This window comes from Pelmatolapia mariae, linkage group LG8 (genome assembly GCF_036321145.2).
Source record: "Pelmatolapia mariae isolate MD_Pm_ZW linkage group LG8, Pm_UMD_F_2, whole genome shotgun sequence".
Taxonomy (NCBI): Eukaryota; Metazoa; Chordata; class Actinopteri; order Cichliformes; family Cichlidae; genus Pelmatolapia; species Pelmatolapia mariae.
The window spans coordinates 9,992,137-10,014,835 of record NC_086234.1 but is presented as its reverse complement, the minus strand read 5'-3'; the positions used below and the strand labels follow the sequence as shown (position 1 = coordinate 10,014,835).

General features: G+C 41.9%; 1 protein-coding gene across 12 annotated transcripts in view; it reads left to right on the top strand.

Moving 5' to 3' along the window:
- Window positions 1–598: 598 nt before the first annotated feature.
- Window positions 599–22,699, top strand: part of LOC134633748 (calcium/calmodulin-dependent protein kinase type II subunit gamma-like) — a 41,070-nt gene continuing 18,969 nt past the window's right edge. For 5 of the 12 annotated variants that reach the window (XM_063482761.1, XM_063482757.1, XM_063482759.1 and 2 more), the window contains exons 1-11: window positions 601–838; window positions 2,865–2,959; window positions 10,811–10,870; window positions 14,151–14,205; window positions 14,396–14,461; window positions 18,902–18,974; window positions 20,122–20,224; window positions 20,689–20,772; window positions 21,072–21,166; window positions 21,655–21,777; window positions 21,925–22,008. In XM_063482761.1, the coding sequence (XP_063338831.1) occupies window positions 774–838; window positions 2,865–2,959; window positions 10,811–10,870; window positions 14,151–14,205; window positions 14,396–14,461; window positions 18,902–18,974; window positions 20,122–20,224; window positions 20,689–20,772; window positions 21,072–21,166; window positions 21,655–21,777; window positions 21,925–22,008 (903 nt within the window). In that variant the 5' untranslated portion in view covers window positions 601–773. Of the gene's footprint in view, window positions 839–2,864; window positions 2,960–10,810; window positions 10,871–14,150; window positions 14,206–14,395; window positions 14,462–18,901; window positions 18,975–20,121; window positions 20,225–20,688; window positions 20,773–21,071; window positions 21,167–21,654; window positions 21,778–21,924; window positions 22,009–22,699 lie in introns of all 12 variants that reach the window. The other 7 variants (XM_063482766.1, XM_063482764.1, XM_063482758.1 and 4 more) reach the window with 3 other exon arrangements.

Genomic DNA, 22,699 nt, shown 5'->3' with positions numbered 1-22,699 from the left:
CCCATTAACCATCCCTATCTCTCTTATGCACATGCACTCCCCTCAAATGCAAAGTCAATTCAGTTGTTCAGGAAGGCCGACCTCCTGTGTTGAGAGCAAGACCTGCATTAATCAATATTGATTCCTTGAGTGTGAACTTATGCCTTGTGTGTGTATGAATGTGTGTGTGTGTGTCACAGTCTGACTCTGCTGCAGTGAGGTGTGACCTAGTGATGGGTGTATCCCGACCGGTGCAGTAAAAACGCTGCTGCCGGGGTTGTTGCCTGCAATATTTTTTTTTGAAAGAAATGAGAAGAGACGGATCTTGGATGCCAAACCTGTCGTTTCTCTGGACCGTCACGTGGCTCTTGTACACTTTAGCAGCATCTCATTGTGAGATCCACTGCCCGACAAAAGATGAATTATTTAATCTAAATGACTGAGAGAACATTTCACCATCATCTCCCCACATTTTTCAGTGACTTCATTGAATTGGAGGCCCCGCTCTCATTGCTGCACGAGCCTATTCTCGCGAGGATTGCACCTCTTTACTACACATACACACACACACACACACCACCATCATCATCACTCCTCCTCCTCCTCTCGTAGCCAGCCCCTCCCTTTCCGTCTCTGCTCGCCTCTCTCCTCTCTTCAGTCTTGCCTGCCTGTCAGAAAGGTGCTTTAGTATTGGAGGCTAGGCTACCCTCCTCTCGGACCCCGTACGAGAGCCTGCCGCCGCAGCTGCCGCCGTCGTACCCTAAGGCTCGGGCTCCCCTCTCACGGCTCCAACCATGGCAACCACCGCTACTTCCACCCGGTTTACTGACGAGTACCAGCTATACGAGGAGCTCGGGAAGTAAGCAGCCTCAACGTTACAGTGTGGATCGTGTTTGTCTTGTCGTTTTGTCCCCCACCCCCGCAACCTCGCCTCATATTATTTCTGGTTAGCCAGCTAGCAGTGACAGTTAGCCAAAATTGCTTGTAGACTTAATTCTGCTGCCTGCTTTTAGTGGTCTGTCAGTGCATGCTAGCAGGCGTGTGCTATTGTCGTAGTGCAGTCAGGCTAAATAACCACTGCTATAGGCTAACAGCTGCTCCCGCAGTAACGGGAAGAGCGCACTAACGTTCAGTTACTAGCCAGGGAGCTACCACGCTGATATTGATAAACTGGCCGAGTTAGCCGACTAGCGTTGCGTCTTTTAATCGCTGGTAGGGATGAGCAGAAGGCGCAGATGTTGGTGTATGAGCAGCTGCTGGCCTTTCCGCGTCTGGTAGCCGGTGTTTTCTGGTCTGTTTGACCCGTCAGCCGGGCCCCGAGAGACGCCGGAGACGTAGCCCTGTGACATTTCACCAGCCCACGGGGCTGGCAGCTCTGTGCGGGCTCGACCTAAGGCTGTGATCGCTAGCTAACTAGGCCGACCCCCCTCCCTTTTTTCATTTTTTTCTTCTTCTCCAAGCAGCTGCAGATGATTTGTGTTACTGTGTTGAGTAACGCTACGTACCCCTGGATCAGTTAATGAGGAAGTTATTCGGTCCAAGCTCTTAGCTTTTATGTTTGCACTGTAATACCTATAAGCTCCGCGCACCAGCTGTCCCCTCCATCATGTTATCAATAAATGAATCGCTGTTAAGGCTCCGTAACAGAGCCGATCTGTGATTTCTGGGTGGTTACAAGAGCAATTTGGCGTTTACTGTGTAAGAGGCATGACGTGTTTTCTCGGTATTTTGATGACGGCAGAAAAATCAGACTGCTACCTCCTCTGCTCCAGCAGCAGCGACAGCATCTGCTGTTCTTGGCCGGCTAAGGCTTTTATCCCTCAAATCAACAGCAGGGCGACGCTGGTCGTATAAAGATACACTGCCCTTAATTTCAGCTGCCACTTCCACTCTGTCCTTTGTAATTGACAGTAATCGATGGCACTGATTACATAGCCAGTCCACTGGCACACACGCACACACCTACAGATCTTCCCTCCACTGCCCCTGATCTTCCTCCAGACCGACCACTTACCCCGGCTTATCTTTCTGCACCTGTTTGATAATGAATTTTGCTCCGTCATAGCTTATTAATGTCAAGTCACGGACTTGTACTTGTGTCACCTGTCGCTTCTCATTTACTGGTGAATCATCGAGACCAGGAGCAGTGTGCAGCAGAAAGGAGCAGCCCTCCTTATATCATCCAGCGCATTAGAAAAAAAACAAAACAAAACAAAAAGAGCCCTTCTTCTCTTTTAGGGAAACTCTCGAGGGCCCGAAACTGCAGGTTGTCCAGATGCTATGAAAACCATGTGTAATTACATCTTGTGTAACTGCTCAGACTCATAGAATCACCAGAGCCACTGTGCGAGCATTCATCTAGGTCAATATGAAACTCCTCAGAGTGGCAGGCGTCTTGTAGTGTGCACTTCCTTTTATGTTTGAGTGCATTTGTGAGTGTGAATGTATTAAATGTTGACGATTGTTGTGTGAAACGCAGCCCAGTCTCTGTACTGCCTGTTGCAAATTGAATTTCCTCTTGGGGGGGAGTAGGTTGCATTGTGTTGTGTGCATATCAGAGATTAGAGAAAGTACTCGGTCGTTCATATTCATAGCTGCTTGAGAAGCTTGTTATGACTGCTGGTTTGCTTGATTGTCTCACCTTTTCAGGTTCACTGCTCCTGTTATAATGATGTAGTATATGATGGCTGTAAAATAAAAAAAACCGTGAGTGTGAGACAGAGAGACGGGCAGAGAAGGGGGGAAAGGGTGAGATTGTTAGTATTCACAACAAACCACTGCCACATGTAGATGCAGCTTCAAATGTCACACTGTGTGTGTGTGTGCCAGAGAGGCAGCGTCTGAAATGGAACTGATTTTTGGTTGTTTATGTTCTTTCTTCTTAGGGGAGCTTTTTCAGTGGTGCGTAGGTGTGTAAAGAAGTCATCAGGACAGGAATATGCTGCAAAAATCATCAACACTAAGAAGCTGTCTGCAAGAGGTATGCTAACACCACACTCACTGACACAGACACCGATGTGCGTTTGCTTTGTTTGTGATAAATATTGAGCAGTATAGCTTATTTTATTTGTACGCACTGATGCCACGGAAAACCATATTCAGAAGCAGTTTGTAGTTGAAATAACAGGTTTAAATTCATGCTTGTGGCTAATCCAGTGCACTAATGCTTAACAAATCAAGGTACTTCATCTTATCGTTGTATAAATCCCATAAATTCAGTGTTGTTGAAAAGCAATTCTGTCACTGATTTGTTTTTGTTTTTTCACCACTTCCTGCTGTGGCTTACCACAGATATTGAAGTTATAAAATATCCCAATATTGTCTAGAAAAATCCTGCTTATTGGAACTTGTGCAGAAACAGAAGTCCCATGATTCCAGTTGCAGAGGAAATCTTTTATTGGGTCGTTGTGTCCGTGGGGAGTTCTTATCAGAATCTTCTCTAACGCTCTTTAGAAACTCGGTATTAAATAACTCTCAATCGCTCCTCTGTGGTGCGAGCAGACAGCCGCTGTACAATTAATTGATTGGCGCTGCTGCTGCTGCTGCACAGTCCACACCTGAATTTTATTAGTTGCTTCACTTGTGTGCCTCCCTGCAGACGTTCACACCCACGTGCTCATGCATGGTGTGGCTTGTAATGTTGCAATGATGACGGGAGCTTATGTCACCATTTCAAGACCTCCCCTGACTTCAGGTTTTCTCAGTTTTGTATGGGCCAAATTAGTGCCGCAGATTCCTTTCTGGTGTTGACACACACCTAGCTTCCTTTGTTCTCCTTTCCTGTACTCTTTTGTTACACCTTTGCCTTTCTTTCTTTCTCAGCCAGCCTTTCTCTCATTGCCTTTCTCTCGTCTTGCTGCAATGGGGGATTGGTTTGTATTGAGGCTAATCCACTTACGCTAAATGTATCTCATCAACCACTAAGACCCCACGGATTCCTTAGGCGCCTCCCTGTTGTTGTCTGTGTCTGATGGCATTTGTGTGTCTGTGTGAAAAGGGAGACTGAGAGAGAGCGGGAGTTATACTAATGGAGCATGTCTGTTTTGTGTGAGTGTGTTGTAATGCTGTTATTGTTCTATCCCTGCCATCAAGTGTCCACACAGGGCAGCTACCAGTATTAATGTCCCACCAAGGAAAAGTACAGGCTCAGCAGAAAACTGTTGGCTCTTTGCAGAGGCATGGAGTACAATGTAGGTCTGTGCGTATGTGTGTTTTTGCCAGGGGAGAAGAAAGCTGGCCAGGAGAGGAGGAGGAGGAGATTTTCAACAGTGTAGTCTTGCAAGGAACTTGGTGACACTCCACACCAGGGGAGGGAGATAAAATGAGACAGAGGAGGAGATGCAATAGACTGAACAAAGGAATGAATTAGAGAATTTAGTGCTAATAGAAGTATTGCAGTAGGCTGTCTTGACGTGCTGACGCAAGATGCACCTACACACAAACACAACAACGTCCACACCAGGCGGCCAGTGCGTGAGCAGGCATCTTGCCCAGTAGGATTTGGGTGCGGCTTCTTTTTTTTTTTTGTCTGTCCTTTTTTTTTAAAGCCCAATAGGGCAAGTGTGACCTCTTGCATGGCCTGGTGGGTAAGTCTCCCAAAGCTCTGGTAAACACTGCAGTAATCTGAGGGGGAGGGAGGGGGAAAGGGGAGACAGGAAGAAAGGAAGGAAACCAAAAAACGGGAAGGAAGAAAGTGGGTGATGTTGGCGGGGGGGATAGATAAATGTAGGGAGTTGGCTGTGGTATAGTTTTGTCCACAGGCCCTTTGGGATGGATGCAGGTGGGCAGCAGCATGCGCAGTAGGCACTGACACCCACCTGGTTCTCACTGTAAAGAAATGGAGGTTTTCATTTTGGCAGCTTTAGCTAAGTGGGGTAGGGGTTTGTTTGGCTGCCAAAGATTTGTGCGTGTAATTAATTAAAATGACAGACTGTGAGGTAAATTGTGAAAAATGCAACAAAGTGATGCAAAGTATTAAATCTGTACTGGCGTAGCATGAGTCTATCTGCGCAGTATGAATGCTCTGTTTTATTTTGTTGATTGGAGTGACTGGAAGGTTGATGGCTGCTGCATTGTCTGCAGCAACACTGTGTGTGTGTGTGTGTGTGTGTGTGTGTCTGAGAGAGAGACACAAACGGTCTGCTTTAATACTACTTTAATATTTTTTCTTCTCAGCATTTTGTCCTCCCACAGTTAGTGGCCTGGGGCGATATAATTTTTCCAGTGAAATGATTTCTTTTGCGCTATTTTACAAATTGCACTTATTGCTCAGCAGTTTCATCGCTGGTTCATGGCTCATCTCCTGTTGCCAGAGTCACTTGTTACTGTTGTTGTTAACAGAAAATCAGTCAGATTCATCTGTTTTCTCTCTGAAGGAGGCTTAGAACTCTGAATTACTTTTCATAAAGTCTCTTTGTTCCATGATGTTTCTCTTCTTTCTTTTTTTTTTTAACAGAAATTGAGCAGAAAAATGGTTTTCAAGTAAATGATGCATAAATATATATTAAAAAATTCATCAATCTGTAAATTTATTTAAAAATGAAAGGTATTAAATCACTGAAATTTCCTACAGAACGATATGTATACCTGTTAAACCAGTTATTGGCACAAATCTCTAATCAGGCAATCACATGGCAGCAAACCAAAGCATTTAGACATGTAGACAACCTGCTGAAAGTGAGCATAAGAATGAGGAAGAAAGCTGATTTAAGCGAGTTTGAACATAGCATTGTTGTGGTTCCAGATAGGCTGGTCTGAGCATTTCAGAAATCTACTGGGATTTTCCCACAAAACCATCTCTAGGGTTTACAGAGACTGGTGTGAAAATGCCAGAGGTCAGAGGAACATAACCAGATTGCATCAAGCTGATAGAAAGACGCATAAACTCAAATAAACAGTTGTTATAACCATGGTATGCAGAAGAGCATCTCTAAATGCACAACACATGGAAGCTTAAAGCAGTTACAGCAGCAGAAGAACATACTGAGTGCCCTCCATATCAGCTAAGAACAGGAAACTGAGTCTACAATTAACACTGGCGCTCTAAAATTGGGCAAAAAAAGATTAGAGAAGTGTTCGCTGGTCTGAGTCTGCTGCAACATTCAGCTGGTAGGGTTAGAGTTTGATGTAAACGACATGAAAGCATGGATCCTTCCTACCTTATATCAGCGGTTTAGGCTGCTGGTGTAATGGTTTAGGGGGCTATTCTCACACTTTGGGGCCCTTAGTACTAAACCATTTTAAATGGTTGGTCTAAACACCACAGCCTCTCTAAGGATTGCTGCTGACAATGTCCTACCTTTTATGACCTCAGTGTGCCAATCTTCTGATGGCTGCCTCCAAGCAGGAAAGTACACTATGTCACAAGGCTCAAATCATCTGACTTTTTTTTTTTTTAAAACAATGAGTTCACTATATTCGAAAGGTCTCCACAGTCACCTGATCTCAATCTGATAGAGCACTTATTTGATGTAGTGCAACAGGTGTTGTGTCAATATGGAACGAAATGTCTGAGGCATGTTTCCAGGGCCTCGTTAAATCTATGCCACAAAGAATTAAAGCAGTTCTGAAAGTAAAAGGAGGTCCGACCCAGTACTAGCAAGGTGTAACTAATAAAGTGGCTGGTGATTGCATATTAGCGATGTTTTCTGACTGAATGACGTAGGGAAATTAAATGACAGTTCAGACTCCCTTGAGTACCTTTTATGCTTTTAATTAAGGAGGCAGTAAATGGTCAGATTGGCTCATTTTTCCCCCCAATCATGTTACGTTGACACGTGCACACAGTAGAGGTTGGAGACTGTTTCAGCTGTGTGGTGGCAGGCGTCTCTAATTATTATCATACAATGCCATGCTTATTAGAGATGGAGGTAAAACTTCACATGCATAGTAGGTAAGTATTATCAGACAAAAGCTTTTTAAACCTTTTGTTGGGGGAACTGGTTTTATATATATCCCAGTGACATTCGAATCAATGTTATGTCTCCCTTCTCGTTCTTTTTGATAGTGGCTTTAAAATAATTTCTCAGAAGCAGCATATTGAGCAACATATTGGGCAACATGTTGCGTGTGTGTGTAGCACGGCTTATTTAATGATTACTTTTTTGTGTGTGTGTGTCTCTTATTGAAATAGTACATGTGTTTTAGAGTGTTTTACTTGATCTGTGCTTTTTGTTTGAGAACATTTCTACTTTATTGGACAAGTTTTGCCATACTTTTCAAGGAACAGGAAAAATAGTCTTACATCTTAATTGTATCGTATATTATTTTCATTCTTAAACCACAAATTTAGGAAAAATAAGCAGCATAGAATCACCTCTAGTAAAAACTTATCTGAAATAATGAACCCCTAAAATAAGGTTTTGTAACCGGTACTGACACGGTTTCCGTCATTTTGTCAGTATTTCCCGTCCTAACATTTTGGATGTAAACTTGCCTGAAACAGATTGAACTGGATCCTCAAGCCTTCAGTCAGATTGTCAGCTTTGTGTGGCAGAAAGAGGGGGGTGTGCGTATGTGTGTCAGGTCCTCTCCATCCTTCTCAGCTGATGTAAGATGGCTGTGGGCCCGCCCCATGGCAAAGCAGATGGCCAATTAGAGAGCAGCAGGAAGTGCCAGTAATTACCCTCCAGCCCTCTCTTTCCTGTCTTCCTCTACCACATACTCTCGCACCAACAAATAAGGAGATTGAATGAATTAGTGAGCACTGCAGTGACACTGCACCAGGGTAGACGGCTGTACACAAACGCACACACAGAAGCTTGCGTGCGCGTGCACACAGACACACACAGGGGAGCTGTGATCCTCTTCTAGCAAATGGACGTTTCATATAATCCTCCCTCCTTCTCTGTCTGTCTGTCTCTGTCCTGCGTCACTGGTGTAATTAGGAGGTGGTTCAGGTCTCTCCCTTATTCACTCGCTTTCTCTTAGATGAGGGAAATCTACACCTGTAGCGAGACAACAGGGAGGTTTGTGGAAAAGAGATTGTAGCACGGTGCAGGAGGACAGACAAACAAATCTTCAGCAAGTTAAAAAAAATAAAGCTGAATACAGCAAAGAAAGTAGGCTTTCATGATGTGAAGTCTGCAGCTTTTCATTATGACGATATTAAGAACAATAAACAAACATAAATTGTACACTTAAATTCAAATTTTTTCCCAGGTTTATGGAGAGTGTAGGTGCTGGGGTTAGAGCACCGAGGTGGTTGGGGGTTTTCTAATCGTCTTGTATATTAAATTATTGGCTAGCTTTGGCTTTAAATATAATAGGATATGTTTATATTCATAAGTAACTAAACTGAGTTTCTAGAGCAGCAACAGTAATATCTAAAGCAGCAAATATCTTTCTATAAAAACCTCAATTAACTAAATATGCATAAGCGGGTTAAAAATGCTGTCTTCCTAGCGCCAAGTTTACAACAATCTGAAAAGATGTGTCATGTTAAAATGGAACAGAACGGGTAGCATAACATACTGTTCAAACAAGCGTGTAGAAACGGAAGATTTCACATTTTTCTGCAAATTTACACCTACTGTCCAGCAGGTTTGAGAGAGAAGCCTTTGCAGTATTGGGTTATTACTCAGAAAGGTTTTTATTGAACTTGAGGACGAGCTAAGTTAACAATTCTGGTTACCTTTCACTTTTTTCCTGGTTTGGAGTATTTCTTCTGCCTCTGTGTTGGCTGCAGCTCCAGAAACCAAAAGTCATACTAGATAATGCCCGCTGTTGTTTTGGGTTTTTTTTTTAATCTCCATTTTTTATTTAAAAAAACAAAACAAACCTCTTAAATCTTAGGTATGATGTATCTTGACTCAAAAGCCAAGGGTCATATGGTGCATGTTCATAAAGTTTTTGTTCTAATTGCTTTTCAGGCAACCATTTATGTGTTTATAACATATGTTTGTAAATATAATTTATCTGTCAGCGTTGGTAGAAATGCCAGCCAGAGACCATCTAGAAAACTGCAGAACAATAATGCTGCCTTTTATAGTAACATGCTGTAATGCCTGTGAACGCTATACTGCAATATAGAAGAACAGCTGGGTAAGGTGATAGTTGATTACTCAGCAACAGCATGTGAATTTTATCTGAGGTAGTTGCTGCGCTGGGGAAATGAATGCAAATCTTAGTGAGTCTGTGTCTCTGTGGTGTCATCACCATGGAGCTGTGGAGTTAAGGTGGCTTCACCACAGTGATAAAGCACACACACTGAGTCATTCTTCATTACAGTTACCCCATGTGACCTCTGACCTCAGCAGTTGCATGGCCTCTTCCCATGGTAATTAGATGGAGTAGTTTAAAAGTATCGTGTGGTTTAGACCTGCAAACCCTGCACAAACGCACTCGTGTAAACGCACGTTGCTACAGGACTTGGACAAATCCTCAAACAAGGATGTTGGTTTGGAGATGAGGCGGATGTGTAATCTTTGTCTAAAGTGCAAATACTGCACTGTCCATAACTGAGCTTCACACTAAACCCTGTAGCACATGCATGCAAACCGCTGCACCTGTTGCTACAGACAGACTTCTTCGTTTGATTTTGTGTGTTTTTTAAAACCACATGTGCAGAAATGCTAGCACTGGAGCTCAGTTTTAATTCATATTGTTAGATTTCAGAGATGGAGACTGTCTCTACATGCAAATGACTGTATTGCTACTGCTTATGAGTGTTGGCTTAGTTTATTCTTTCTGCACATAAAACACATCTTCATTTAAATATTTGCATACAGAGACACTTTTATGACTGACAGCTGCCGTACATCGTAATTCCCCAGGAAAGCGCCCGATGACTCAGTAGATTTTTAATACTAAACATCTGTAACTCAGTTTTTAAAAGGAACACGAGTGCCTTGGTTTTCTTGTGCTCTAGTCTCAGGCACTAAAATTTTTATTTGGGATGGAGAGAACATAAATAATGAAGGTGTGTGCTATACTTGGGGCTTTGTAAAAGGTGGCCCTTCTCTTCTGACTGAAGGACATTAATGGGTATATTGTTGACAACACCACAGTGTGTAAAAACCAAACATTCTTGTTCCAAACATTTGGTGATAATGTAGCACCTAGCAGGTGAAGGCCCACACCATAAAACCACATTGTCCCCCATTCAGTTCCACCAAGGAAGCATTGCATGTCACATGGCTTAGACCCCCTTTACCTTTCCTGTATGTATTTCTAAAAATAACTGAATTATGAAGATTTACATAACTGTTTTAGGGATTAACTCTTTTACTGATATGTATACTTAAGCAATATAGAATTAGTTAAATATGCACCAATTAAATTAAAGCTCTAATAATCACTATGAGCAAGGTATAGGAAATTATTATTTTATGTATAAAGCAATGTCAGGTTCGACAGTGCATCGGTGAGCAACGGTACACTGATTCACTGGGACAGTAAACCGAGAACAGCATAGCTGACTTAAACAGATCGGCTCATTGTCACAAATACTGGCTCTAGCTTTTTAAGTCAGGATCTTTAAATACCTATTTATGATAATATATTGTCTGTTATTTTACCAGAGCCAGTTCTTTTACCTCCCTTAATCATAAAACATCTGAAATGTTAATAATATTTCACATCACTTTTTGGAACATGGAGGAAGTGCAAAATTAATGTGGCAGACTAGATGATCATCAGCTGCTAACCTCAGTAAATCCCATCTCAACGCTAATGTTCAGCTCACTTAATAGGTGTTTAGTTATTTTTATCCATCTTGTACAGCTGAACATATGTTTTGCTAAAGTTCCTCAAGTGGAAATTATATTATGTTATTAAATACTTTATTACTGCGGCTGAATTTGAATAAACCTATTTTGTTTTGTCTACACAGATCATCAGAAGCTTGAGAGAGAGGCTCGTATCTGCCGTCTCCTGAAACACCCCAACATTGGTGAGTATCTGACCAATTAATGCAATCCTTATAGTAGTTATCTGCAGCAGAGAATTTCACAAATATTGTTTGTGAGGCTTAAGATGTCTTTGTAAATAGAAATGGTTGTTAAAATACAAAGAAATAAGAGGAAAGAAAAGCGAGTGATTTGACCTTGAATTAAGATATTTTAGTTATAATATTATTGTGGTATTTCAAAGCAGAGCTGCAAGTGGGTGACTCTTATGTAATAGATCATTTGGCGTGTTACACATACCACATACTGTGGTTCTGCTAGGATTTCTGGAATATTTAATTAATGCACTTAAAGTCTTCATAATCTGTTTATAGAAAACAGAATAAACACTCCAGTAACACTGGCATAATGTTTAACTCAGACACGTCAACTATACGATGATGGATCATTTGAGAGTCAGCATGCTGATTACATCCAGGATTGATCTTATCTGAACAGATATGAAGCAATTCAAGGAAACTGGAGATGCTGATCTTGAAGGTTTGACTGTAGGCCTCTTTTCCCACCAGTAATACCTGTAAATCAATAAAATCCCTTTACTTTTAATCTGGTGACCATCTCCATTACTAATCTATAGGACAGACTCTTTGAACACGCTGTAATGTGTAACTGTATGTGCCGCTGTCACATTAGAAATAAACAGAATCACAAAGAACGCACTGAGTGGTAAAATAAATACATGAATTGAGTTAATGTATTTATTTTCCAGCTTGTGCTTGTGATGATCAAATCACAAGATTAATCGTTTCCTGGAGCATTGCTGTCGTATCTTATTTGCAGCAGCAGGGTTTCATTTTGTTCATGTTTTGAAATAATCTCTGGAGATCTCCATCACCCATTCCTCTAATGTCTCTGCGGTAGGCAGCGGTTGAATTGTTGGGCTGATAACAACTTTTTGCCTATACCAATGTTTGGCTGTTAGATTACTAACGACACACCGATCAGTCTCGTTTGCACCACTTTCTGCTAGTGAAAATCTACCCTTTGTAGCAATCATGCAAGTTATGGCGTACTATAAATGATAACAGAAACATTTGTTGATGACATCGCCGTCGCTGATTTAAAAACAAACAATATGAACAGTGCCGTTCAGAATAAGAGGTCACAGAATCAGTTGTGCGTGAACTTTGGTCAGTTTTGGGGAAAATCAGGTCAGGATATTTTCCACAGTCCTTTCTGTTTTTTTTTCCTTGTATGTAGCACACAGCAGGAAATAGGCTGCTTCAAACGCTTTCGCACTACTGGAAATACTCATAGGCGAGGGAGCTGCATAGATAGAACATGCAGGAGGCAGCACGTGTGACGCCCACTCGCTAACGATGAATGCACCAGATTATTAACTGCGATATTCGCACTTCAGCTCAATCCGACACCACACAGAGTTTGTGCTTGGGTGCTAGAAGGTTAAAAACCGTCTAGAAAGGTTTAGACCTATGGTGCATGTGTGAAGACGCCTTGAATGTTGCCTTGAAGCTGACTCTTGCTGCGTGTGTGTGTGTGTGTGTGTGTGTGTGTGTGTGTGTGTGTGTGTGTGTGTGTGTGTGTGTGTGTGTGTGTGTGTGTGTGTGTAAAAATTAAGATCATCAAAGCTGACTTGTGAGAAATGCTCTCTGCCTTCTTTGCATAGTGATATTTATTTAGTTTTTTTTTTCTTACCTTTCTGATGGAAACTCATATCGCAGTGACATGAATTATACATCTCCTCATAGAGATGTTCAGGAGAGATCGGTAAAGGGCACAAAGGGGAAAATGACAAAATCAATGACACCTTTCTCACTGCACTGCTCATTTCTATTTTCCTCATGTCCTAGTTTTCTGAAAAGCCCCCCCCCCCGGCACTCATTTGTCCCTCACCTACTTTTCCTGTTCTTTCCCTTTCTATATACATTTCGCTCTCATGTCCTTTCCCCTTTTTTGGCATATTTTGGCATCGTATACGTTCAAACTTTAGACAAAAGAGGGCACGAAAATGAGACAGATGGAGAGACGAAAGCAGGAGTAGGAGACAGATGGAGGGAGAGCGAGAAGATGGGAGGAGGAGTAAAGAACAGTCGCTCTTGTTTCTTGCTGCAGGGGCCATCCTACTTCATCTTATTATACAACTGATATTCGCTTTACATAACAATAAGTTTCTTTCTTGACACTAAACCTAAGCTGTGTCTCAGGCCCATCCTGTAACTCCTGGATTGTGCAGCCTGGATCCTGCTTCGTCATTCTGCTGCTGTTTAGTTAAGTTGACAAGCTGAGAGCTGCGGTGGTTACTGCATAACCGCAGAATGAACTCATTAGTGCGTTCGCTACTTCTGTTTCAGACCAGGGGTTTGGATAGCTCAGCAATCAGGAAACACAAAAAATAACATTTCCTAGACTGGTTCTGGTCTTTGTAGGTCTTTGTTTGCAATTAATTATTTTAGAGGTTTACATTGGGTCTTTTTTTGTGCTTTCTTGTTAAGAATGAGGATGTTGTGTACCTGAAACAGGCAGCAAAACAGAAAAACAAAATGCTGTAAGTGGACATGTAAAAAGAAGGAAAGGGTGCATGAGTGACTGCTCTCTGCTTGGGCCAAAATACCCCTGTTTAGAGGTGTCCAAGTAGTCTAATGGTTTAGCATATACCCTGGTTTGTTATCGTTCCACATGTTTCCTATTTAGTCACCACCAACTATCATAGACTCCCCCAGATTGTCTAAATACATGTACTCTTTTATGTCCTTTCTCTATCACCAAATATGTTTGAAGTACTGTTAAAGCTGAAATAATAATCACTTAATTTGGATAAAAGTGGGCTTTTGACAGGGCTTTACTGTTTTGGTCAGACATAGCTTTAAGCAATGCTATCACAACCTACAATTACAGTTGCTTATAGTCACTCCTGCATGCTAACCCTACTGTGTCCATTATAAAGATGTATTCTAAACCACCAGTAATTTCGCCCCAAACAAAGTCCATTCCAGAAACCATCACTCAGTTGCAGTAATTGCAGGGAGAGTATGGTTGAATTAAGTGCTCACTAATTGCCTAATCATTGGGTGTGCTCATATTGCTGTGGTTAAGAAAGGAGAATCAATACATCACAATCATAAGTGACATTTCTTTTTCTCCATGTCTGCCTCTCTTCTCTTCACATATTTATATTTGAGCTTTGGTTTTTTTGTTTTTTCAGTTTATGTGAAGCTTTACAGCCAAACAGAACAGTATTTTTATTTTATTTTATGTCTTTCACTTAGCTGCTGTCAGTCTCATTTCCCACCCTCTCTCTTGCAGTGAGACTCCATGACAGCATTTCAGAGGAAGGCTTTCATTACCTAGTCTTTGACCTGTGAGTATCTTCTGCACACACACACACACACACACACACACAGGCACGTGAGCACACACACACAATGACATTTTATCCATGCGTGTGACTGCGGTTTGTTTGTGTATGCTAACAACTTCTCTGTTATTTGACTCCCTGTCTCTCTCCGTCTCTTTCTTCGGACCCCTTCTTCCTTCCCTTCCCCTTACAGGGTGACAGGAGGAGAGCTTTTTGAAGACATTGTAGCCAGGGAGTACTACAGTGAGGCTGATGCCAGGTAAACGTCCGTTAATGAAGCTGCTCTTCCCAGACTCTTTGTAAAATATAAAGAAATACACAATGTGATGATGTGCAACTGATTTGAATTCTATATTAATTTGAAAATGGTGCAATGAAAACATATTGACTGGCGTGTTCATAGTTGTGTTGTATCACCTCTTCAAAAAACAAAAATGTGACGTAAAATCCTTGCTCGATAAAAGATTTTTAGCTGCTCAACAGTTTGGAATATTTTTTTTCTTTCTTTTTGTGGTGCAGGGAATGTTTTCAGTGGATGGCAGGTTTGTTGCACCATTATGCTCATTTAAATTCAGTTATTGTCATCCTGAAAATAAGCAAGGTCTTACAAAGAGAAGACATTGACTGGATGGCAACATTTGTTGCTTCAAAACCTAAATATATACATTATTTGGCATTTATGGTGCCTTCACAGATGTGCAAGTTATTGATGCTGCGTGCACTAAAGCACCCTCAAACAGTGTTGAATCCATCAGGAATGCTGGCTTTTGAACTGTGTGCCAATAAGAAGCTAGATGCACTTTTTGCTCTGCAGGACGTGCTCTTTGCTTCTGTGTTCACTGAGAATGGTGTTTGGTTTTTAGAAAGTGTTCTTGGGCTTCTCGTTTACATTTTGTCTGAAGGCCAGACGATCTTAGTTATTAGCCTTGTCCCTCGTCTGTAGAGAGGCTTTTCAGATTGTCTGAATCATTTAAGATTCTGTGTCATGTTGACATTCCCACTTTTTTGCCATTTTAAGTTCAGAAATGATTTTACTTTTGCAAAATACTGGATGGGAAAATCATTAATGTGGTGATATCCTCCGTTTTTACTAAAATACAGGATATCTCTTAATATGCACAATTGTGCTATTGACCTGTTAACCTCATTGGTTGTGCGATATTACACTAAGTTTTGTACTTCAGCCTTCTGCTCAGAACCTAGCTTTTGTTTTGTTTCTGGCTTTTATAATCTGAATATGTGACGCAACACAGGAAAGGCTGGTCAGAGATGCAGACTGAGAATCTGGCTGCATACAAAAACTGCCAAGCAATGATGCAACCAGACTTTCCTGTATTTCTGTGGTTTAGGTGAAGTTCTCTGTCTGAGGAATCTCTCAAAACTGTAATGTAGTCCAAAAAAAAAGTCCAGCAAAACTGGAGCACAACCACACACATGCCTAAAGGTTGAACCAGACCAGTGCACGGCAAAATATGCCCCCTTTATGAAGCTGCTGACATGACTGAAGTCTTTATCTATTTACATTGGTGTTAAACCACAATAATTTAAAGACTGGGACAATGTGGCATCTTCAAGGTTAAGAAAGATACATAGATTTATTTCTTTTTTTCAAATTTGGAAATTTGAGGAAAACAAAACGAATTTTCAACTTTATCCTGGTTTTCACATGCTGTGCTATGGATGTATTTACATATGTAAAAATCGTCCTCATTCTCAACATTGTGTTGTTTGTGTACTGTTTTTCAGTCATTTGAGTTTTAAATGACTTACAAATAGCCCAATCTTTTTTGGGATATGGGTTTTTTGCATGCAGAAGCACGGTACTGCAGACAAACAGCATAATCCCATTAAATATATAAATACTCTCATTTTATGAACACACAAGCACACAGCGGTGCATGTAATTGGCTTGCTGGTATTCTTATCAGGAAATGCATTTACTTGTCAACAAGTTCATTGGTTCCCACTCCCCCCTTCTCTCTTTAATCACATGTCTCACTCTGTTTTTTTCCCTCCATTACAGTAAAAATGCAGTTCTGTTCTTTTTGTTTTGTTTATTTGTTTTTGTTTTGATTTAGTAAACTGTGACATTTAAATGAAAATTTGTTAAAACTATACTGTCATATCGAGCACCCTCCCGGCTCTGTAAGCAAGTGATAATCAATCAGCTAGAAAGTGTGTAATCCAGCCTTGTCACTGCTATATTATTTAGAAGTGAGTGCAAAGGGGTAGAGAGTAGCACTCTCCAAAATGTCTCAGCTAGCAGAGCACAGCAAATGTTGCGTCGTTGGCTGCAAGAGCAAATATAGGAGTGAGTTTATATTGTCTGTAGTCTGTGTATAATAACCTACTGTGGATAAGATTGAGTCTTTCAAGGTCACTAAGATGCACAGATTATTCATTCAGACATGTGAAGTTTAGATTAACTTGTCTTAAAATAGGCGTAGTATAGGACCATTCAAATAATACTGAAACAATTGCACAGTCAACCAACAGTTCTGATTATCATTGCCTTTTTATGAGGCAAAAAAACGCCAGTTCTGTCTGCTCGGATGTGAAGACTTGTATTACTGTTCACTGAATGTGTTTAGGGGACCTCGCCTTGGCAACTTGTGAAATTTTATTTGGCATTTTACATGATTTTCGTTGATTTTGCTGGTGTTGTTTCATGTAATCTTTCTGTCTTTGTTTGCGCTATCCTCCTGTGGCTGTGTGGTGGGCAGATTATGAATTCTGTCTGCAGTTAGCGGAGGGGCCTTTGTTCCCACATAAGGGGTGAACAAACCCACAGAAACCAAGCCATATGATTTAAGCCTGGGCTTCACTCTTTGTAGGCAGGTGACATCTGACCCATTAACCTGAACATGAGCATTAGAGAGTGAAATCATCACCCGGTGCCACAGTGTGTAAGACAGTAAGAGGATGGTCTTGTACGGGCATGTAAGAAAATTTCAGAAGACGCGTAATGTGCCAACACACTCCACAGGATTGTGTGAAACATGCTTATGAGCCAGTGTTGAGAAATAATGGCAACGATATCGGTGGCAGCTGAATTGACGCCCCCATTATTAGAATTGCTACCGGGATACAGATTTATTGACTGGATGGTTCAAGCCTTCCCACATCAGATACGTAGTATTTGTTCTTTAAGCTACTGTACCTGGATAATGGGTTTGAAACGTAAAATTGATTGCTTTTAGGGATCACGGTAGAGATGCCATTAACAGCTAGTGTGCTCATTAATTAATCGAGTTAACTGTTTTAACTGGTTAACTTTCTTGGCCGTCAAGCGTATATTACATAAGCTTTATATCCACAGTGAAGTGTTCATACTGCTTTTTAAAATACAGCTAAAAGTCAAAAAGGTGCCGTTTTTTCCAAAAGCTGTAGCAATGCAGTATTAGTGTTTTGCCTGGAAAACGCTTATAGCTGGGTCTTTTGGCTATCATTCCATCACTACATCTCGCTTTTTGAAATGTTTAATTCATCACTCAAAAGCCAGTGTTTCCCACACATAGACTTTACTTGGCAGGCTGCCCAGGTATGATAACTGCAGCCTTGCCAGCATTATTTTCTTTTGCAATTGTCCAAGAACGTGAGGTTGTCCGTGATTGATTTACTGGGGGACATTTTCGCCTCACTCTTATACTGAAACTTAAATAACTCCTAACTAGCTGCTAGCTAGTTAGAAGTTTTCTTGTTTTCTTCAACCAGTTTTCCATACTAGGACGATATGGTCCTTAACCCAAGGATCATATAAGCTACTTGGAAGAATTATGTAATTTGGCTGTCTTACAGAACAATTCTCATCTTTCAGGAAACATTCGCATTTTCTCTCTGGCCCAAACTGGTCGAGCAGTTACGCTAACGTGAATTACACGTGGTCAAATCTAGCCAGGGACAGATTTTTCTGTCTGTGTTCAGACAGCAGTACCTTTTGAATGCTTTCTGCTGCTGTGATACACCAAATATCTCTGTAAAGCTCGTTTTCTCTTCTTTCTCAAACTGTATGACTTTTGTCTCACAAACGTGCGTGTAAAATAGGACTGCCACCGGGCTGAATCATTCAGCTGCACAATGGTCAAATGGACTTCAGCTGACTGTAGTCCTTATTCTGCTCTGGAGATCAGTCGCAAGCTAGAGAGCCACTTCAACCATAACCTGCAGCAGGTGGAGAGCTGGCTCTGCTGTTACGCAGATGTGACTAGGGCTTTGCAGCAAAGCAAGGGGCACAGTTTCCAATGAGGCAGTGGAGTTGGTTCTTGGGACTCGAGGTTAACTGAAGAGGCAATGAATACATTGCTGTTTCGTATATTTGTCACAAGGGACTGGGCAATTAAAATATTTGCAGTGGAGCACACACACTACATGCCACAAATAGAATCTATTTCTGTGGGAAACGCTGCAGGTTGTCTGAACTTATTTTTTGTCTATCTCTGGAAAATATGTAATCCGTTTGTGCGACAGCTCCAGTTTCATGTTGCCAGTCGTCACAGTGATCAAGAACGATGTGAGGTTGTTGGGGCGTTTTTTTTCTTTGTTTTTTCTAATGATGGCAATACCATGCATCCTTTTTTTTTCTGCCTGGCAGACGAGTCATGTGGGGTAAATGTGTGGTGTTTTTTGTTTTTGCAATGAAGGGTGGTGACTGACACGTCTCACTCTCTGTCTCTCTCTGTCCCCTCTTCTCTCTCTGTAGTCACTGCATTAGTCAGATCTTGGAGAGTGTCAATCATATCCACCAGCATGATATTGTGCACAGAGACCTCAAGGTGAGTGGCTGCCCGTTTCCATGACAACCACACTCTTACACATGTACACGCACACACACACACACACCTCTGCTCGTGGCCATGGCAACATACAGATGGCTCTCAGTTGCTCCATCTCTCTTCCTCTCCCTCTCCGCAATTTTTGCTTCCATCCTTTTTATTTTTCCCCTGCATCCCTCTGCCGTCTACTGCCCCCGCCCTCCTCTGTCTGTCGTCAGATCTGTCATCCTGCCTGTCCTTGACCGGGACTGTGTGTGTGTGTGTGTGTGTGTGTGTGTTTTTGTGTCTGCGCGTGCATAATCACATGATGTATGTTCATGTTGAGCACAGAGACGGTGAGTCATGATCACGTGGAAGGGTTCGTCTCACCTATGGCAAGGACTCAAGAGCTCATACGTGCACAAGCTCACTCGTGAAGGGGCTGTGTTTGGGCGGAGGCATAGACGAGCGTGACATCACACCACCCTTCAAGCGTCAGGAGATTTGATTTGTCCCAAATTGCTGATGGGTTGAGATGTAAAGAGTAGAGGATGAGGATGGCTTCTCTGTTGCCTGCAGTTTAACGTTTAACCCAGTTTAAGTTGATGAGATGTTAATAATATATGTACTGAATTTGAAAGTACGAAGTGAGGGGCAGGGGGGGTAGGGAAAAAAACCCGCTATCTCAAGGGATGTCTGAGACACATGTGGGCGGCTTTTGTACGTGTGCACACTATGTCAGAGAATAACCTCGAGCGCTGCCTGTCTGATTTGTTGGCCTTTTATCCTGAGTGGGCTTTTTACTGCGGCCCTTTATGTCCCGCTGCCCAAACAACGGCCATTTACAACACTGCCACACACGCCGCCTCGCGCTAAGTACACTTTCCATTTAGCATGCAGTCTGCAGCTCTACCTAAATGACTCCCGAGTGGTTTCCATGGCTACGGACCCATGCCCATATAAGGTGTTGGGGAGATTCTCAACTACTTATCCTCTCCCTACCTCCTCTGTCTCTCCATCACACTCTCACACCTTTATCCCACCCCCACATGCTGTGTCAAACACATCAAATATAAATATTTCTGAGGAAAAGCTTTACTGAAGAGTGCCTTTAACTGCCTGTCTCTCACTGTCTTGATCTCTGCTTTGCTCTGTGTGTGTGTCTCAGCCTGAGAACTTGTTGTTGGCCAGTAAGATGAAGGGAGCCGCAGTGAAGCTGGCAGACTTTGGACTTGCTATTGAAGTGCAGGGGGACCAGCAGGCTTGGTTTGGTAAGAAAACAAAAACAGTGACACAAACACGCATATCAAATGAGCAGGTCCTTTACCTGATCTGTTATTCTATCTGGGTGTTTAGCACTTGATAGTTCCTACACCAGGCATGAATCACTGCTGAACAGGCCCTCTTTCATACAGCAAGCCACATAGATTCACATCTGCTGCTGCTTTGAAGCCACAGAACATTTGCAGGAGCATTGCTTAAGAGGCTCGCTGCCACTTTCCAGGTCATGCTTAGGTCATTGTGTCTTGGCTAACAGCCAAGCTGCCAGCACTTGGCTGACTCTGTGGCGGGGATGAAATGATTAATGGGTATTTGCTAGTGACTCTACACTATCATAATCTGGCCCTGCGTATGGGTCGCTATAATTTAAGCTGTTTATATAACGGCATGAAAGTAGCCTTTACCGGGAGTTTAATAAAAGTTAATTGTAGCTTCTGATTTATCTGTTGGGCAGGGTTTGCAGGCACTCCTGGCTATCTCTCCCCTGAGGTCCTGCGGAAGGACCCTTACGGCAAGCCTGTGGACATATGGGCCTGTGGTGAGTTTTGACACCTGTGTGTGCCTCGGGTCGAATGAACCTATTCAACAGCTTTTAAGTATCATTTAAAAGTAAAACTGTTTTCGTAGGGGTTAATGGGAATCATAAAAAAGCATGATGACCTTGCAGCCTCTCTCAGAGAGGTGACTTCATCGTGCTCATAAAGTGTTGCAATAACTAAGTTTTCCCTTTCTTACTGTTGCATTTCCTTGTCTTGATTTTATTCTTTGCTGCCCACGGTAAATGGTATCGTAACATGATCTTTCTGAATCACTTCTCCCCTCTTTGTTTCCTGTCAGGTGTTATTCTCTATATCTTGTTAGTGGGATATCCACCATTCTGGGATGAAGATCAACATAAACTCTATCAGCAGATCAAAGCTGGGGCATACGATGTAAGTGTGTGTGTGTGTGTGTGTGTGTGTGTGTGTGTGTGTGTGTGTGTGTGTGTGTGTGTGTGTGTGTGTGTGTGTGTGTTGGGTGCAGTGCAGGGGTTTGCTAAGCAGTTTTTGAACATTTAATAGTGTCCAATTGAGATGTGGTCCAAAGCTATTGATCCTATCAGGGCCTTCCTGACGCATTGCAGAGGGGTGTGTGTGTGAGAGAGAGTGTGTGAGAGTCAGAGAAGGGGTATTCTCCTCTCTCAGTCGATGAATAATGAAGTCACTTTTCAGCCTGTTTGCAGGGATTTGAGTTTTAAAACTGCAGCATGTTTTCTGTGAATCCAAAACCCTTTTTCCCCCCCTTCCATAATCTTCCCTATTTTAATGAGTTAACTCAAGCACTGGTTTCCATATGGCATGGATCTGCTAGAAACCCACTTGATCAGCTGACCAGAAATCTCTCACAACTGACGTATCACTTATTTCTCCTATTTCCTCAGTTCCCGTCTCCAGAGTGGGACACGGTGACCCCAGAGGCAAAGAACCTGATTAACCAGATGTTGACAATTAACCCAGCCAAAAGAATCACTGCCGAACAGGCTCTCAAACACCCATGGATCTGCGTAAGTATTCACCTAAATCACCACAGAGTACATTATGGAGAAACCTAGGGATTTACCATATTAAAGCTGTCACATAACTATAACTCGGATTCATACTTGCCCTGAGAATCTGTTGACTTATTTTGTTACATTTTTGTCCCCTTACAGCACCGTTCTACAGTGGCGTCCATGATGCACAGACAGGAAACAGTCGAATGTCTCCGCAAGTTCAATGCTCGCCGAAAACTCAAGGTAGGCTTCTCAGGCTTTAAACCAGCCTTGATTGGTTACTTTTTTTTTATCCTGTGGTTTTAAAGGGCTGGGACAAAATATCAGTGTGGAAGTATACCATATCTCTTCCTCTTGGGAGATGTGATCTGTCAGTCAACACTTTTATTAAAAGATGTAGGTGCTCTTAAAATATTCATCATTCCACTTTGATCTGTCAGCATTTCATGGCTCGAATGGGGCACATGGCAGAGAAAGATGATATAACTGATTAACTGAACTGAATTGAACAATAATAACAAGACACAACAATACAACAGTGCAGTGAATAAGTAACTAATCCCTTGTTTGGTGTATTATATGTTAAGCTACACAGATATTGTTGTGTATCTTAGATAATTGTGCAATGTAGTTGTGATATGGGTGTTATTGTGCGTGACATTTCATGAGTTAGTTATTGTGTGAGCATAGAAACGTAGCACAAAAATAAGGAAACTTGTGTTTGGACGATTATTTCTGAGTTGTAACAATGCAATAGTGTTGGAAAGTTTGAGTTCACTCTATGCGTCTGTTTTTGGAGACTATTGAAAATATTTTAACTCGCTGTGCTGTGCATCTCATTCATTGTCATTTGCTGTGAAGCTGTTGAGACCTGCCCTGTCTATTATATCATTTTGACATATATTTTGGATTGTGAGGATTAAAATGTTAAGGT